Below are 18342 nucleotides of genomic sequence, written 5' to 3' on the forward strand. Positions count from 1 at the left end.
AGCTGCTTAGCTCCTCCTTACTGAAAACAGGGCAGGAGCAACTCAGGGAGATCCCAGGACAGGGCAAGAGAAGGAATGCAGCCATGGGTCACACACCCATCCAGCCCCATCAGCAGCATGCACAACTTCATCCTATCATCCTATTCCCAGATCCACCCCACATCCAGTCCCCAGACACCCCAGAAGTCCCCAGGGTTGCTCCCTGAGTGCTCACACTGTTGGGAGCCCATCGGTGATGGATTTACAGCCCTAATCCTCCACTGCACAGACGCACACCATCCTGCCTCCATCCCTGCCCTCTCTCTTGCACTCTATCCAGGATTTAACCCTTCTCTTTGACTCACCCAGGGATGACTGAAAGCCGAGCCCAGCCAGCCAGAGCTGCAGCATTACCTTTGGGGAGCACCAGAGCTTGTTCCTGGCCCCATGGAAGCAAGCTGTGCTCACTGGGCCGCTCTTAATACCCCTCTTAAATCACATCTTCCCGCACTTCATCCCTTTTGGGGATGCCTTCCTGTTTTCAAGTTCCCAGCAAATGCTTTAAATCTGTCCTGCCTTTCTGCCCAGCCACACAGCACCAGCTGCATGCAGGCTCCAGGCACCTCCCCACATTTTGGGTTCCCCTTCCAACTGTGACCTTTTCACCCCTCTCCTGCAGGCAACCTGTATCTGCTCTGGGCTCTGTTTCCCCCCAGTCCTAGAAAACATGTTTGTAACCACAGCTCTCACCAACTTTCTCATCCCACCAGCAAGCCCTAGCTGAAAGAAATAATAAAATTCTTGATGTCCCCTTGGGGAAAGATGTTTTCCAGGCCCCTTTTGGCAGGAAGGGGGCATTTTCAGCTCACATAGGTCTCCCAAAAATAAGTACAAAAACACAGCGAGGATCAAAGGCTGAGTTGCCTTCCCACTCAAAGCACTGCTCTGCTGCACCAGCACTGCCCTGAGCCCTTGGGCATGGGCTAGGCTGTGCAGGACTCCAGAACCTACCCTGGTACCACCTGCAGTGCCCACTGCCCCTCACCATGACCCCAGACTGCAGGGCTGCACAGAGACAAGATGCTGCCTGCCTGCAGCAGCCTTCCCAGCACCCACTGGAGCAGAGCTGAAGTCTGGCAGTCTTTAGTTTTTCCCCAGCAAAACTCTCATGGGGAGAAAAAAAAATGTAAATAAAAAAAAAAAAAAAAGAAGGAAAAGAAGAACCAACCCCACCCAAAGCAAAATAAATGCCACGTTTGAGCCTGGCAGCGGTTTGCACCATGCTGTGCTGTGCCATGTTCAGATCCCTCAGATCCCCCAGCCCTGACAAAAAGGTGGGCTCATTAAACTCGTTAATGAATAAGGGTTTCAAGGAGAGCAGCAGAGCTTGGTACCAGCTTGCAGGTGTGATAGCAGCCATGAGCACTGTCATTTTCACCCTGCTGGGCTGCGGGGTCCAGGGGGTAACAGGGACCCTCATCCCGGCAGCGCTGCAGCACAGCACAATGCTGCTGCCCGTGGGGCCGGGCCCTCTGCTGTGGGTCGGGGAAGGAGCTCGGCGGGGTCAGGTCTCCATAGGAACGCCAGCAAACACAAACATACACATCCGCTTCCCGGGAGCAGGGACTGCTGCACCGTGCTGGGAAAGGGCTGCGACTGCCGCGCTGAGCCAACAGCATCCACTGCTTCTCCGTGCTTCACAACTTGGGGCTGCCCGTGCGTCCCACAAGGAAAAGACGGGGACAGAAGGTTCCCTGCCCGTCCCCGGAGCCCAGCACACAAAACCTCTCTCAAAACCTTTATTATCAGCAAATAACAAAAGTCCGGGGAGCGCACGGCCGGGTGGGTGGGCAGCGCAAGCAGCGTGCGCACATGGGAGGGGCGAGGGGTGTCCCCACAGCCGGGAGCACAATGACAACAGCTCATAAATAAACACCGCGACGGGAAACCTCGGGCTCGGGACCCAATGCGCTCTGCCCCCTGCCCCCGCCCCCTCCCCGGGCATGGGGAGCAGCTGGACCTCACATTGGAGTGAGTTGGGGGGGGCGGGGATGCGAGGGTGGGGATGCGGGAGCTGAGCCGCTGGGGGACCACGTGTCACTGGTGTCACAGCATCCCCTGAAGGTGCGGGATGTGTGGAACACTGGGACAGCAGTGACCATCCCAGCCAACCCGTCCTGGGGAGGGCAGAGCGCACAGGGGACGAGCAGAGACACCTTCTACCTTTGCCTTTAAACACTGAAGCTTATATTAGGGACTATGGCGTAGAACCCGGAGGTTCTATAAAGACAGCAGAGAGCACAGCTCCGTGGCCGAGGGCTGCTCCGGTACTTGTAGGTGCGGGAGGTGAGGGGGCCGCCTGCCTAGGGCTGGTTCTTCGCCTCAGGGTCTTTGTCGTAGATGTAGCTGCCCACGGCTCCGGTGTTGACGCCTGCAAGGAGGGACGTGCACAGCGGTGGTGATGGGAGTAGGACGGGCGTCCCCCCGCCCCCCGTATCCCCAGCACTCACCCTTGGGCCCGAAGAGGATCCCGTAGCAGGGCTTGTGGCAGTAAGGCTGCCCGTCGTGCTGAGAGGGGAGGAGAGACAGACGTGTCACCGTGTGGCACAGCGGGGCTGTGCAGGGCGCTGCGCGGAGCCGCGCTGCCCTCTCGCGGTGGCACAGCCCGGCACGGCGTAGCACCGCGGTGCGGGGCCGGGGGCGGCCGCTCTTACCTCGGCGTGGCCCCCGGGGGTCAGCGTCTTGCTGCAGCGCTCGCAGCGTAGGCAGGGCCGGTGCCAGTCCTTCCCCAGCGAGGTCACCTTCTCGGCTGTAACGGGGACAAGAGGGCCCCCCCCAAGTCACCGACACGTGGGGACATCGCCTCTTTGAATAAAACCCCATGGAGCCCCCGCCACCTGCGTGCCTCAGGGGTCCTGCCACCGAGTGCCACCACTGGGCACACACCCAGCGCCACCAAGTGCCACCACGGAGCACGGTGCCCAGCACCCACCATGGCCTTACCAAAGTAGACCCTCTTGCCGCAGCGCGGGCACATGTTGGGCTCCCCGGTGAAGGTGGTGACGCTGGAAGCTGTAAGACAAAGAGATATGAGTGTGGGGCGCCTCATCCAGCCCCCAGCCGGGTGCCCCGTGCCCCCCCCCCCCCCCCCAACTCACCTTTGCTGGGTCCCTTGGGCGGAGCAGCATTCACCTTCCTCTCCTCCACCCTGGCTGGGTGCTCAATGGGCCCCGGTGCACTCTGCCCCTCAATCTGCGGCTTCTCATAGATGTACGACCCGGCACCACCAATGTTCACCCCTGCAGTGAGGCAAAGGCTGCAGCAGCCCAGGGGTCTCCATCCCCTCCCAGCCCCATCTCAGCTCCCCCATGCTCCTATCTCTGCAGGGCCTCCACTGTCCTTCAGCCCCAGCTTCCTCCCCACCCAGGCTTTATGTGTCTGGGACAGGGGAGCAACTCCACCTTCTGTTCAAATGGGAATTTGCTTCTTTATAGATAAATAAATAAAAAAGAAAGAAAGAAAGAAAGAGACAGCTGCTGGGACTAACTCTCCCTCCAAAAGTTCCGCTACCCCTCTGCACACAGCAGCTGTGGGTTTGGGACCGGCTCAACTCATGGCAACCCAGCTCCTGGTGGGGATGAGAGAAACAGGGTACAGGCAGGGCCCAGACTTACCTTTGGGGCCAAAGAGCGTTGCATAGCAGGGCTTGTGGCAGAAGGGCTTCCCGTCATGCTGGGGAGAGAGGGCAGTTAGGTTGCTGGCAGCAAGTGTGCTCATCATGGTCACCACCATCCCTATCCACATTCAGAGACAGTTTAGTGGCCATAATGGGCTGTTGGTCAGATTTGATGATCTTAGAGGTCTTTTCCAACATTAATGATTCTATGAGAGCACAGTGGCTGTGTCTCAAGTGTGCCTGGTGACCACTCTGGTCATGCTGCACCCATGCTGGGCACCCAGCACCCCAGGTAAGGCAGCACCTCCCTCCCAGCTGCATCCCAGCACATCCCCAGCCAGGCGAGGAGGGGCCTTCTGCTCTGCTTTGCCTCCACCCTTGTCACCATACCCCTTGCCTTGGCCGCAGATCAGAGCCCCGCTGCTATCAGCCCTGCTATCGGCCAGGGGCGATTATGGCAGGAAGGCACAGAGCAGGCGATAAGTGCTGCAGCACTTCTGTCCCACGGCCCAGCAGCCACCCACGGGAGGGGGCCCCGAGATAACACTGCTGCAGCCCCGGCTCCAGCAGCAGCTTCCCACAAAGGTGCCGGGAATCGAGTCCAAGAGAAAAGAAAGAGCGCTTGTGCCTCCGCATCCTCGGCCCCGATGTTCACAGGACACAATCAGCCAGGCCTTGGCTGCCGTCACCCCAGCAGAATTTGGCCTTATATGGAGAGGGAGAGAATTCTCCAGGCTTAACTCAGCCTCACTGCCCAGCTGCCCCAGCTGCTGCCAGCCACCCCTCAGCTGTGCCCTGCTAAGGAGCTGGTGACATGCTGGCACGAGAGGCCGTGCACTGCCTCAGGTGCAGGGGACGTGCAGTTGCTGTGGGGCTGAGCACCTGCTGAGCACCTGCTGTCAGCTCCATCGCACTCCCTGCAGTACAGCTGCAGGGCTCACTGGGTGCAGCATGGGGTACCGGCCCCAAACTGCATCCTGCCACGTCCCCATCCCTGGGGCATCAGACAGCACGTCGGCACAGCCCTCGCTTCTTCAGCTTCTCCAAATATTTACATTTTGGATGGATTTGGGGCTTCCTTTGCTCCATTAGGAGCTGTATGGGGAATGCATGCAGTTCCTCAAGGATGGGGCTGTCACCCTGCTCATGCCCAGCTGGGCTCAGCCCCCAGATCCCATGCTCCCACAACCCCATTCTGCTGCCCATTGGCCTTCACCTCAGCGTGCCCTCCTGGGGTCAGGGTCTTGTTGCAGCGCTCACACTTCAAGCAGAACTTGTGCCAATCCTTGCCCAGGGAGGAGACCTTCTCAGCTGTGGAGAAATAAGAATGAATGAGTGCCCTGTGCCAACGTGGGCTGTGTTATCGCGGTGCCCACACCCCTATTCCCCTATCAGCTGCTCTGTTCCACACGATGTTCCTAGGGCTGCTCCAGCACCGTGCTCCTACTCCCCTTGTCTATTTTTACTCCCTGCATTGCCCCACACAGCCCTGCTTCCATTCAAATATTTAGAGTTGCCATGCCCACCCGGTCCGACAGCTCCTGCTCATTTTCATGCCTCAGCTGCCGTGCCTCTGGCTCAAACCAGGACACAGCCAGCCTCCGGTGTCACCAAGGCTGGGTTCAGCCCTGGAGAATAACCATCTGAGTTTGAGGGGCTGGGAGCAGGCATGGGGCACAGACAAGTGCGTGGGCACAGTGCACACCACGAGCCTGCGGGGCAACACGCTGCAGGCACCAGAAATGGCTTCAAAGGCTCCAGTTCCCGGAAGGTGAGCGCTCAGAGACCGGTTCCACAAATGCACCTCCTCTGGCTGTCCCCTCTGCACAGCCCCAGGGCTTCACTTACGTTCCCATCCACACGGTGCTGCCGTCCCTGCTTCTTACTGGGTCTTGTAGGCACTGGGACAACAGTGCCCAGTGATTCCCTTCCAGCTGGGGGGTCCCCAGCTCCAGGGGTGCACACAGCAGGCACAGCTGGAAAACGGCACCATCCCATGAAACCCACCATACAACTAAATCATAAGGGCCAAATAAAATATTTAATGAGCAAATAAAAGCTCAGCCCTGCTGCACAAGAACAACCTTTCGCAGAGGAATGTTTCCCAGCCCCTTTCCCCTCAGAAGGACTTCAGCAAATGTCACTGGACTGTGTTGGGTCAGAGTGGAGGCCGGGAGCTACACAAGGGCAGGTCGAGCTCTGAGAGCTGTCCTCTTCCCATGGCAAATGGCTGTACTCAGGATACGCCACAGTGCTGAGATATGCCAACAACCCCATCACCACCCAACGCATCAGCCCTGGTGGGAAGCAGGTGGCTGTGAGCTACAGAGATGTAGGAGGATGGAACTGGTGTACCCACAGGGAAGCACAGACCCAGGGTTCAGTGTCAGCTGGGAGCACGGCTCAGCGAGACAGCTCTGCAGAGCAGGAGCCCTTTGCACAACAGCAGTCCCCAGCTGGGTCAGCAGCTTCTCCCAGCAAGGGAAATTCACTGCAACTCTGCTTGGGCCATACGTGGGTCACGAGTGTGCACACAAAGGGACGTTCCAGCCCGGGGCTTTCTGGATGCTCTGCAACACGAGCCCAAGGTATCCCTGCGTGACCGCAGCTGGGATGTGGGGCTGCGCCGCGCCTGGTGGCAGAAAAATGCGCCGGTGATGTGCGGCTCAGTGTGCAAGACCAGGCTGCCAGACCGACCTGGGAACAGGGCAGCTTCCCCAGGGAGGGAAATGGAGCGTGAGCGGCTGAAAACTGAGCCAGAGGCTCGGGGCCGAGGGGCCGCTCGGCTGCATCCCGGCGGCTGCACAGCCGGGCCTGGGGCTGCGTCACCTCCGGCCGCCCCCGCCCCGCAGGGAGCAGCGGGAGGAAGCTCCCGGCGGATGTTTTGCAGCTATTGCTGGTTATTGCAGCTGCCACAGCCCCCGCCAGACGAGATTCGCCCCCGCGACATCTCGGGCAGCTGTAAGACCCCGCCGCTTCCTAGAGCCTGCGGCCCCGGTAGGGGACGGGGAGGAGGGACGAGGTGGCCTCTGGGTGCCGTCCCGCTTCTGGGGACACCCTGGATCTGTCCCTCGCCCTCGGCTGGGAGCACGGAGCCGGGCACACGCAAACAAAGGGGACAGGGAACGGGGCCAGGCGCTCGGAGCGCGCTCCGCCGGTCGGCCGTCGGGCCGCATTGTTCGCCGCGAGCAAAGGAAGCCGCCCGCAGCCCGCCCGGCCCCTTCCCAGGGCGGCGGCCGTTTGTGCCGGCGCTGCCATCAATCACCGCGGGCAGCAGGCACCGGGTTGCCGTCACCGGGCCGCGGCCGCTCCGAGGTTGCATCAGCTCTAGCGGTGAGGGCTCCGACCGCACCCCGCTAAGGAGGGAACCCCCCCACCGCCACCCGGGCGGGCTGCGGGGTCAGGGCCGCCGCCTCCTCCCCGGAGCGAGTCCGCGGCCTTCGCTCCCATCTTCCCTTTCCCTTCTCTCCCTCCTTCCCCAGCGGGAATTTGCAGCCCGCTTCCCCGGGGCACACCCCGCACCGCAGCCACGATAGTAGCGGGGCCGCCCCGCCCGCCGAGCCCGCAGCCAGGCGCCGTGCCCGGGCGGGGCCGCCGGCGTAGGCGAGAGGAGTCGAGCGCGTCTTCGTGGGACGGGAGCCCTCCTCCTCGCCCCGCTGTTCCCGCGGCCCCTGACAGCACCGCCGCTCCTCCAGCCGCGCGCACTGGTGCAGCGCAGCCTCGAGCAAATTCCCTCTCCGTTTTCCATGGGGCTGCTGCACTTCATCAAGCCACGTGCGCGCCGGACGTGCCGCACGGGGACGGCTGTGCTGGGAGAGGTCCCGCAGCGCTCCCGTGGGCACGCTTCCCGGCTCGCTCGGGATAAAGAAGCAGGCATCCCCGGACAACCTCAGTGGAGCTCCCAGGAATGCTCTTACTGCTCCCTTCTCGTCTGGCTGCTCTCTGCCAGCCTCCCTCTCTCCTTCCTGCTGCTCCAGGCCCCGTGCTGCCACAAAACAGCACATGGAAATCAGAGTGAACGGGGTGAGCTCGGCAGCCCTCCCTGACCCAGCACACGGAGCAGGGCAGGCACACAGCCTCTCCCTGGCCGGGAGCACCGTGTTCCTCTAAGCTGATACAAATCTCTGACGGGCAGCTCCAGGGGTATGAAAGCATTCCCCAGCCCGCATCAGCAGGGGGTTCCAAGTGGTGCTCGAGCAGCCAAGCCCGCACCAGTGTTCCCCAGCTCTGCTCTGCACAGGCAAAGCCAGGTGCTGCCATCCCCACTGTGGCAGAGATGCTTGGCACCTGTCTGTGTGCTGCAGCACCAGGGCTGCCCCACAGCGAGCCCTGAGCACCAGGACCCACTCCCAGCCCTCACCTCCTGCCCCTGGCAGCGGTGCCACCACAGCCCTATCGCAGCACACGCCCTGGCTGCTGGATTTTACCGTAATGCTACGGAGGCAGATTTTCCAGTACCTCTCACTGGGGCGTTCCTGCTCCACCTTTCCTGCCCTTTCCATCCCCCTCCTTGGCCCCGTCACCTCTCTCCATCCATAGGCCCCAGTAGGGACAGCAAAGAAGGACAGAGCATGAGGACCTCACACCCAGCCTCCATTCCCAGGGGTCAGGGCAGCATGCACAGCACTGCGGGGCCTCCTGGGAGCCACAGTACTGTATGCATTGACCACGCACAGAGCGAGGGGCAGGGGCTGATACCTGCCCTCCCAAACACAACATCCCACAACTCACAGCAGTCAGCAGCCTCCCACGGACACATCCTTCCCCCACGGTGTGCCCCACAAGGATCCGAGTGCCCTCTGTTAACATTTTGCAGAGCCCACACACGCTCATTGAGAGGCTGCCCGGGGACACGGGGCAGTGGTTGCATAAGGAGAGAAGGTGACATGCTCAGAGTGGCCCTTTGTCAGCACTGCCCTGGGGATGGAGCCCTGCACCCGCACTGGGCACTCACTGAGGTGAGCTGCTCCAACCCGAGGGCAGCAGTTACTGATTAATTGATCGCAGGGCGGCCTCTGCGGTTGGATTCCTGCAGGGCAGCCCTGCTTGCACGGGCTCAGCCTCCACAAGCCTCAACACCATGGTTGGAGCCCCTGTGAGCGAGGCGGGTTCAGCCCAGCGCCGTGCCCACGTGCTCGTAGCATCCGCAGGGCTTTGGGCTGCTCCGTGCTCGGGAAGCGCAGTACAGGAAAACAGGAAACTTCCCAAACCATCCTGCCAACCCCTGGGAAAAGGGGCCTGGAGGCAGAAAGGCTCAGCTGTGGCTCACGGAACCCCACACTGTGGCACAGCAGATCCCATGGCACCGTGGCTCCCGGCAGCCCCATCCCTCAGACACTCCCTGCCTCAACCACAGCCACCTGCCAGCACCGTGCTGCTGCTGCCCCGATGGAGGGGAGGTGGCGGCGTGCCCCGCTCCGCCTGGAAACTGCGCTTCCAAAACCGTCTGACAAAAGAGCCAGAAGACTATTTTTATATTTCCCTGCGCTTTTTAAAGAAAAAAAAGCTCATTCTGCAGCTCAGGAAACGCCCACATCCTTCTGAGTACAGGGAGGAGTCTCTGGATTTTTCCAAGGAGCGTGGAGCAACAGGCGGGCTGGGCTGGAAATGAGTTTTCCATCGGTACCCGCTGCTGTTGGCTTCGGTTGGCCGCGGGGCCAGGAATGGGACATGGGGGCATTTCCCATGCATGACCCACAGCCCCACCAGCTCCTGCCTGTGGGTACCAGCACTGGCAAGCAGGGTGCTGGGGATCACCACCCGCATGCTGGGGCTGAGGGATGCCCCGGCATGCCAAGCCCTGCCAGCACGTAACCCTGCTCCGTGCCCGGCTCTGTGCTGCTGGCTGCCTGGGAAGCAGCTCCTGGCCTCACACAGAGCGCTCACTTGCCTTCTGTGCATTAAATAAACCAAGCTGGGTTTATTCCATGGGAGCCTGGGCGGTTCCCAGAGGGGAAACCGAGGACGTCAGGAGCGCGCGCCGCAGCCTCTTCCAGCAACGGGAGAGGAGAAGTTTCCGGCCGGCTCCTGCTCCAGTTCCCCACGCTCCATCATAGGGTGGTGCCGCTGCCCCCTCCCTCCCGCAGGTCCCCGTGTCCCTGCAGGAGACAGGAGAGCAGAACCAGCAGGGCACCGGCAGGGGCTGCCCGCCGCCCCCGGCACAATGCTGGAAGCAGGACGGTGGCATGTGCCCCATACAGCCTTGTGCGCTCAGGGCCTCCCGAGCTCCCCGCAGCCACGGGGGCTGGGGCTGCACCCCCTGCCCGCCCCCCTCCCCGGGACAGTTTGATCCCGGGCCGTGCCCAGCAGCCGGCCAGCAGGCTATTCTCTGCTTAAAAAGGAAGAAGTTCACACGGGGAGAAATGTCTGAGGCCAAGCCGTTCCCACCGCCCCCCCCACAAATAGGTTTATTTAAAGGAGGAAGAGAGCAAATTCCTATTTCTGTGTTTACTTGGAGATGGCCGGGAAGGAATGAAAGCTCCCGATGCCTTCACCGCGCGGGCACCTCCAGGCCTTCTGCTCCCAACGAGCGCACCGAGAACCGGTGGGGGGGGACACGAGGGGACCCTCCATCCAGATGACCCCGGGCCCGGGACTGAGCGCCCACCCGGGCGGAGCCAGTACCGAACCCTCTGACAAAGCACCGCAGAAACCCGAACCGCCGCCCGCCGGGAGGCGAAGCGCACACCTGGCTCTGCGTTACGGGAACGTTTCGGGTGCGCTCGCACCTGCCCCTCTGCTCCTCCCCACCGAGCCCCCCCTTCTCACGGTTTGTGAGACGGATCCCCCCTCCGGACAGCGGGACGCGGCCCCCACCCGTTGTACGGCACCGGGGCGGGCAGGGTAGGGCAGGGGGATGCGCTGCGCTGCGGGGACGCGCTGGGGGTGGAGAGGGGACCCGGGGACGCGCTCACCGAAATACACGGTCTTGTCGCACTTGGGGCACTTGGATGCCATGGCGGGAGAGCGGAGTGGAGCGGAGCGGAGCAGTGCCGTGCCGTGCCGTGCTGTGCCGTGCTGTGCTCCCCGCTCCGCCCGGCCCCCGCCCATTACCCGTGGTGGGGGGGGGTGCCGGGGCGGGGCTGCCCGCCGCGCGTCTGCCCGGTCCGGCCCGGCTCGGCCCCACAGCAGGTGCGTCCCCAGAGCTGTGGGTCCCTCCTGGAGACACTCGGAGCGGCCGCGGTGGGGCAGGGAGCGGGGATGGGGCTGCGGGTGCCGCTCCGGTCGCCCCTACTCGTGGGCACTGACAACGCCGCACAGCTCGGGCAGCGCCCAGCAGCCCCCCCTGCCCGCTCACAGCCCTGTGTTAATCTGCCCCTGCTGCTGATCCCCGTCCGGCGATCAGCCCTCAGCCTGCTGCCCCAGCTCGCCCTGCCCCGGCACCACCGGCCGCCCCATGGCCCCGCTCCGGCCGGGCCAGGCAGCAGGGCAGGGGTTCTGGGCATTCTTAGGCGCATTTTTTCCGGATGGGATAACCGAGAATCCCAGCTGAGCAACCAGGACGACGGGTCTGATACGGAGACCTTGGCGGGGGACGAGGGCACAGATAATGCGATGGGGGCGGCGGGGTGTGGGAGGACGGCACGTCTTACCCCCAGCCTGCGTAGCGAAGCAGCGCTGCCCGTTGCCCTGCGTGGTCCACGGGCCCGTGCCCCCCCCGCGCATCCCTGCGCCATTTTGCTCGGTTGCCATGGAAACAGACATGTCAGAAATCCCTCCCGGCATAGAGAGATGTGCAGGGCCGTGCAGCGCTGATGGGTGCCAGCTGTGCAGCAGGTGCACGGCACGGGGGATTCAGAGGACCCCCTGTGCCCTTGTGGGGCCGAGACCTCCGCCGCAGCATTACAGGGTCGCGCGTCTCCGGCCGAGCGTCGGTAAACAGGAAATCTGCTGGCGGTGAAACCCAAGCCATTGCATTATTCATCAGCCCGCAGCCTGGCCCCGCTCCTCAGCCATTGTCACATAATTCCTCCTTTCTCCGCTGTCAGCTGGCGCGCAGCCGCCGGCCCTCGGGTGCGGGGACCGAACCTCGGCGCCGCGCGGTGCGGGGACGGTGACAGCGGGTGTCTGCGGCGGCTGTACCCACAGGGCCGGATGGCTGCTGGGGGCCAGGCTGCCCCGTCACTCTGCACCCAGCTGCTGTCACAACAACGGCTGGCTTTGTCACCAGCGGGTCCCCAGTGGGGCAGGTGGCAGCGGCACGGGAGCTGTGGCTAAGCTGTGCAGCTCTGCTATGCAGCCAATATGGCCACACAGGGATCAGCGGATCTCTGGTCTCTCCACAGCACAGGACCGCTCTGGTCCCAAAGGAGATGAAGCGTCCCACACGTTACCCCAAAGCCCCTCCAGTTCCCATGAGACTCTGTGATCCTGGAAGGGCTGGTCACAGCCTGTGCCCATCTGCTGCCCACATCCCTCCATTACACTCGGCAGCATCAGCCTCAGTGGCCCCAGCGGCAGGAGCAGGAGGGCTGCTGCACCCACCTGACTGCGTGCCACAGCAGCCACAGGCACGGCCAGCACCGAGGGCTCTTCCACACTGTGAGGCTGCTCACACACCCGGGCTGGGGGGAATTAAGGCAATCACCTAAAGGTGCGAATCCCTGCCTGCAAATGCGCTAAATCCCAAGCGGATATGCTTGCTCAGGAGCAAAGTGGCTTTGGCTTGTGCTCTCTTAATCTGCCCCAGCTTAGGTTCTGTGCTCCCACACCGAGCGTGGGGCTGTCCTGAGGCCTGGGGACAGTGGGACGGGTGACCCGGGTGGCACCTTCAGCGAGTAATGCCTTCCACATCACCAATCCGTGGGCTCCATCCCTTGGTTCCAGCTGTGCCTGGTTTCCATGGCAACGGGAGCTGCAGCTGCCTTCCTGCAGCCCAAGCTCAGGGATGCTGCTACCCAGGGTGCCCATACACAGAACTGAGAGCACAGAACGGTGTGTGCACTGGGATGGCAGCAGTGGCCATTCCAGCCAGCACTGGGACTGAAGCAACCTAAGGGTCATTCCTAAGGCATCCCCTGGCTGCAAGATTGCAGCTGGCTGCGGGGCAGGGCTCACCCGCACTGGATGCTGGAGGGAGGAGTAGAGCTGAGCAGGACTTGGCGCTGGGGCAGGTCAAGCAGAGAGCTTTGCAGGGATATTAAGGGAAAGCAAGGAATAAATACGGATAACTTCCCCCCAGCTGCCTTGCCTTTGGCTCACCCCTCTCCCCCTGCTCCGACTACCCCCGGCTCTTTCTTCCTCCTTCAGATGCAAATACCACAAAAACGTGGCTTCAGAGAGCGCTGGGCCAGGGCTGGAAGGCCTCCCCTCCCCCCTGTGCCTTCTGCTCGTATTTGTCTCACATTTTCTGGCGTGTAGAATAACTGGATGGGTTACAGGACAGGAGACTGGAGGGAAAAATATTCATTAAAAAAAAAAAAAAGGTAAAAGGTTATGGGGAAGAAAAAAAAAAACAACTACTGCATGTTGGGTTCGCACAAAGGACAGTCAGCAGTGCGTGACCTCTCTCTCTCTTGTGCTAGGGCCTGCCTGCAGTGACACAGGGATCTGTGCCCACCAAAGTGCCCATGCTGGATGAGCCCCATGCAGACCCCGGGCTCTCTTCGGGTTAGGGGTCCAAGGGGCACAGGGCCAGCGGGTGCTGGCTCTCATCAGGCAGCACATGCCAGCAGCAGGGCAGCACGTCACTGCCTCACCCCAGCCACCCACTCATTGCTTCTCTCCTTTAAAAGGCATCCTTGGCCCCTGCTATCACAGCAGATAGCACCTCATGGGTGTGATAAGCGGGGCTGCAGCCAACCCGTTTGTCCTTGCAACGGCGATGGATGTCCCCGTGTCCCCTTCCCATGGGCTGCAGCCACCCTCACTGCTGCCTCTGTCCTCGCCAACTCTGTGCTGTGGGGGGACAATTAAACAGCTGTACAAATGCTTGCAATAATGGCGAACGCTCCCAAGAATCACAGCAAGCTGCTTCCCTCAGCACAAACATCCCCTCGGCTCTGAGCTGCCAGCACTCGCCGGGCCCAGGCTGTTTGGCTGCAAGGCATTTCCCAAGCGCCCTGCTGAAGGGCCAGGGGAACAAGCAGCCCATTGACACACCGCTCACATCCAGCAGAGGTTCCCAAGTGGCCAAGCATGGATGTGTTTGGCAGCAGAGCTCAGCCCTTGGCAGGGCTGGCTGTGAGGAAGGGACCGGGATACAGCTCCACTGAGGAGCTGAGAGGCTCCTGCAGAGCTGTCAGCCTGCAGAGAGCACTGGGTTCACAGCCCCAGCACAAACCAAATCACTGAGCCCAGTGCTGCAGTTCAGCCTGTCCTGCCTTTGTCCCGAGCTGAAGAGTTGGGACGAGGCGCTGGCAGGGATCGCACTGGGCCCAGGCACTGAGGAGCCGTCCTTGAAGCTCTGCCTGCTGCCAGAGCTGAATGGCACATTTCAACAGAGGCCGTCTGGAATTGGCTGACAAAAAACATTTCTGGGCACCACAAACCCGGCTCCACGGCCCCCATACACAGGCACACAAAAATGCCAAATATTTGTCCAGAGGAGCGCTGGCCGGCCGCCCTCGGCACACAGCGGGGACAGGGCGTCCTGCTGGGAAGGGGCTCTGGGTGCCTCAGCCTCCCCGTGCAGCGCTGCTCGCTCCTTTCAGCTCTTGGGAAGCAGACCGAAGGCAGAGGGAAGCTGGGATGCGCTGCAAGGACCACACGTGCTCATGACGCGTCCATGCCCCAGAGGTGTGGATCGCGGCCGATCCCATCACTATTGTCTCTCCCAGGCTCTCGTAGGAGAAGGATTTGCTAAAAAGCACATTTGAAGAAGAAAACAAAAACAATCGGAGCAGTAAGGAGGCAGCTAGCGAGGCTGTCATGTCACAGCTTGCCTGCTTGCAGCATTCCCTCATTTCCAATCTAACACGCTGCCAACGCTCCTTTGAACTACAGCATGGTTATTAAGCCCATGCCCTCTGACAGCACAGAAAAAGCAGAAAACACGTTTGTGTTTTACACAAACCCTGTTTGTGTAATGGTTCCCGACCCCTCCTCCTTCTCCACCGCAACCAAAACTCAGTGCAGCGTTCACTGCCAGCCTTCCCGTGACCCCACAGGGCTGCAACCCCCACTGCTCTGCACACCCGCAGTGCTGGGTGCTGACCCACCTTGACCGCTCACAGCTCCATCCCACACAACCCCACCAGCTGCACGCAGCTCACCGGCTTCCCAAGGTCTGGCTTGTGTAATGCTTGCTCGGAGGATCCAGAGCCTGGAGCAGAGCTGGCACGGGCTCCAAATTTCCATTTCAAAGGGAATTTCAGCGTGTATTTTGCTTTACAACGCCACAGTAGTGTCCCAGTTACAGTCCGCCTCCCACAGCAGGAATGCGAGTTTCAGAACCATTAGTTTTGGTCATACTTTTTGTTTCCACACCGTTTCAACAGCACTGTTAAGGAGAGTGTTCTGCTCACACGGGACAGCAGCAAAAGCACAGCCAATGCCAAAATCCAGAGGGAAAAGCAAAGTGCCCTCCCTCCTGGCTCTGCAGTGTGGAGCAAATACACCTGGCCCTGCTGGAGGCTCCCCTCCTTCAGAACATATTGTCTGCTTCCAGCTTAAGGCCTCATAAGGAGCTGGAAGCAAGGGCTGGGAACGAATCATCTGTATGTACCCACTTACCAGCCCTAGAGCAGGAAAAAAAAAAAAGGAAAAATAAGATTAGAAGCATCAGCAGTGTATCAGCAAGTGAATGAGAATACCATTTTCAACATAAGAGGCTGATCAGGGAGACAACAGATGTCCTGAGAGAGGGGCAGCTCTCAGTGCCATGAAGTACAACCAAGTGTCATCAAGTATGACCAAGTACGTCAGCACTGGGGCCTGCTGCTGCCCTTGCATTTCCTGAGACCTGGTATCTTCCTACCATTGCTAAAGGTATTTTCCAAACCCTCTTCTCACGTTGGTACAGATGTCAGACAGGAAGGCACAGGGAGCAAAGTCTCCTCCAACCTGTTGAAAACTGGCATCCATGTTAAAGGACACACAGGGGATCTTTCAAAGCCACGGCAGGTCAGGATATTCTCTGCTTGCCTGCACCCATTTCCAAAGTCACCCCTGGAGTCACTCCAAGAAAGCTTTTAAGTCGTTTCAAAGTGCAGAGCTGGCACCCCCAAGTGGTCGTTCTGGCTCTGAGCAGCTTCCCTCACATCTCTGTTCCTGCCGTGGCAGCTGATGTGCACCCACAGCTGTATCACACACAGCACCGTGTGGGCTGGGGCTGATCTGGACAGTGATGCTCAATGTGACCTTTCTGATTTCATGTGTGATGTGCCTGAGACAGCTCCTTTACTGAGAAAAAAAACCACCACCGAGTGTTCTTCCTGCTGTCAGCAATCTTTCTTAGGCACAGAAGTTAATCCCACTGACCAATGAAAGTACAGTAAAATTGCCAAAGCACTTTGGCACAACCTGAAGGCTTTCTGGCCACCGAGCTCAGTGCCCTTCACATTGCCCATCCTTCAGCTGCCCCCTCCTGCCTTCCATTCCAGGCAGGAAAACATGACCCCCAAATGCAGGACAAGCTCACATGTGCCCAGCACGCACCTACTCACCGTCACATCAGCCTCACACCTCCCAAGCAGAGGAATGTCGGAAGCACTTTGCTGATCCTGCTAAGGAATGAATGCAGATACGAAGCACTCGAACATGAGCACGTTTTGTTGCTCAGCCCCTGGGATTTCACTCTGCCACATGTCAGAGCCGTGCCACGAAGCAGCCCACGCACACAAAGGGCTCATTTAGAGCTGTGGCATCCAAGAGGAGGAGGGAGGGAGTCGGATTTTGAAGCACCAGAAATATTTTAACTGCACATTAGGGGAAGCAAGCTGTGAATGACTGCTGCCCTGTACAGCATCACTGCTGTGCGAACACTTGGAAGCACAACACAGCTCTCGGACGTAAAGAGGAGCGTGGATGTAAAGAGGACCACAACACCGAGGGTCCCAGGGGCTGTGCCAGAGGAGACAAAAAGCAGCTGTTTCACAAAAGCTCACTTTCCAGGTTTATTAAGTAAAGTTAACTGAATCGTTTTCATTTTGTGGGGATTCCTTTCTGCCTCACCCGGCGGGCCGGCAGAGTCGCACAGAATCACGGTTGGACTGTGACAACCCAAATACAACTTTGGCTCATCTCACCGCTGACACATATGGAATGACTTGGGGGGTTATTACATGCTGTGTCTGCTGGAGGCAGGTACATGTACAGATCAGCACAAGTTGCAAATGATAGTTTACATCCTTTCAAAACAGAGCAGGGCATTCAGCAGATGCGCTGCAATGAGAAGACATATGAAAAAGAAATCATACAGACTTGCAAATACATAAGAAGTTCAAGAGATGCAAGAAACCTCAAACACAAGAAATGTCAACGGGGAAAAAAAACACTGAACTTCAGACACAACGTGTTCAAATTAAAACCCGGCTGTAATTTAAATTCTCTTCAAGATGGGAAACAAACAGTAACGCAATTTAAGAGAAACCAGGTTTTGTCCTGGGAGAAGCGTATCCAAAACCACGGATGCACAAACAGGTTCAGAATTCTAAGCAAAATGTCCCTGGGCATTGGTGTACTTGACTCTTGGAGCCAGAGCAAAGCAATTCATTACACTGCTGGGCCTACTGCTGGGTGTCGGTGGCACAACAGCACGTAGGGCTCCAGATGTCAGAGAAGGCAGCGCGCAAACTGCTGGTTGCAGAGAGAAGTGCTACGAGCCACATCTCCCAGGGATTGATAGAGCAAGGGCACCTGACTCCGGCAGCCTGGCCTCCATTGCACACACCGTTAGTGTAATGCTCTGCAAGGGTCTTCAGTTCTCAGCTCACTCCTTTCTCAGCCTGAGTTGTTTCTGTCTTGTTCAGGAGCACAACTGGCCGTGAAAAATTATCCAAAAAACGTAAGGGACAGGACCAAAGAAAACAGGCTGAACCTGGGGCTGGCTCCCAGCTCCTACTTGCAAATATCTGATAGAGGTTGGAAATTTATCTACAAAAGAAATAATATAAATGAAATAAAAAATGGCACCGTCCACAAAATTAAAAAAAAAAACAAACTTACAACACAGCCTCGTAAAAACAGCTTTGCAACGAGAGCTCAGTCACAAAATAAGGGTTCTAGCTCTCCGTACATCAGAAGAGGAAACAAAGCTAAAAAGTACTAGTCCACATTCTCTTAATAAGTTAAACTTACTTTCCCTCCCCCTGTCTACAAAAGGGGTAGAAGCAAAGGAGAAAAGAGGCTACCAAAAATAACGAGAAAAAGAAAGAAGAGAGAAGGAGAGAGCGCGCGAAAGAGAGAGCAGTCTGTGGTCGGAGGCTCAGAGCAAGGCTGAGTTCCTTTTAAGGGTTTAAAAGATGCAAAACAGTTCCTCAGAAGTTCCCTCTCTTCAACAGTTAGTTCAATGCTGTAGCCATAGAAACTCAAGTATACATCGGAGGAGAGATTCTTTCAGGCAGATCGGCCGCCATCCGGAGAGCTGCTGAGCGCGTGTTAATCCTCAATGATTATGGGTTCATCATTCATGGGCTGGCGGAGCTGCACTGCCTGCATTGGCCGCAGGATAATGGGCTTGTAAGGGCGTCTGGCGGCTCGCTTGGCTTCGGAGGAGGAAAGCAGCTTGCGGATTTTCCTGCAGACAG

At 59.2% G+C, this 18342-nt stretch overlaps 2 protein-coding genes across 6 annotated transcripts in view; both read right to left on the minus strand.

Annotated features, from left to right (window-relative positions):
- Positions 1 to 1764: 1764 nt before the first annotated feature.
- Positions 1765 to 15128, minus strand: LOC125693255 (cysteine-rich protein 2). Of its 2 annotated transcripts, none has more exons than XM_048944936.1 (8): positions 14869 to 15128; positions 4872 to 4966; positions 3654 to 3711; positions 3138 to 3278; positions 2983 to 3051; positions 2694 to 2788; positions 2490 to 2547; positions 1765 to 2410 (listed from the first exon to the last, which is right to left on the minus strand). In XM_048944936.1, the coding sequence occupies exons 1-8, from the start codon at positions 14951 to 14953 to the stop codon at positions 2343 to 2345; spliced, it is 669 nt and encodes a 222-aa protein (XP_048800893.1). In that variant the 5' UTR covers positions 14954 to 15128; the 3' UTR covers positions 1765 to 2342. The 2 variants fall into 2 exon arrangements, with proteins under 2 accessions (XP_048800893.1, XP_048800892.1); XM_048944935.1 differs by lacking the exon at positions 14869 to 15128 and adding an exon at positions 10570 to 10710.
- A 1569-nt stretch (positions 15129 to 16697) lies between these two features.
- MTA1 (metastasis associated 1) overlaps positions 16698 to 18342 on the minus strand; it is a 70422-nt gene continuing 68777 nt past the window's right edge. For 3 of the 4 annotated variants that reach the window (XM_048944911.1, XM_048944910.1, XM_048944909.1), the window contains one exon: positions 16698 to 18332. In XM_048944911.1, the coding sequence (XP_048800868.1) occupies positions 18194 to 18332 (139 nt within the window). In that variant the 3' untranslated portion in view covers positions 16698 to 18193. The remainder of the gene's footprint in view (positions 18333 to 18342) is intronic. The other variant, XM_048944912.1, reaches the window with a different exon arrangement.

This window comes from Lagopus muta, chromosome 5 (assembly GCF_023343835.1).
Source record: "Lagopus muta isolate bLagMut1 chromosome 5, bLagMut1 primary, whole genome shotgun sequence".
Taxonomy (NCBI): domain Eukaryota; kingdom Metazoa; phylum Chordata; class Aves; order Galliformes; family Phasianidae; genus Lagopus; species Lagopus muta.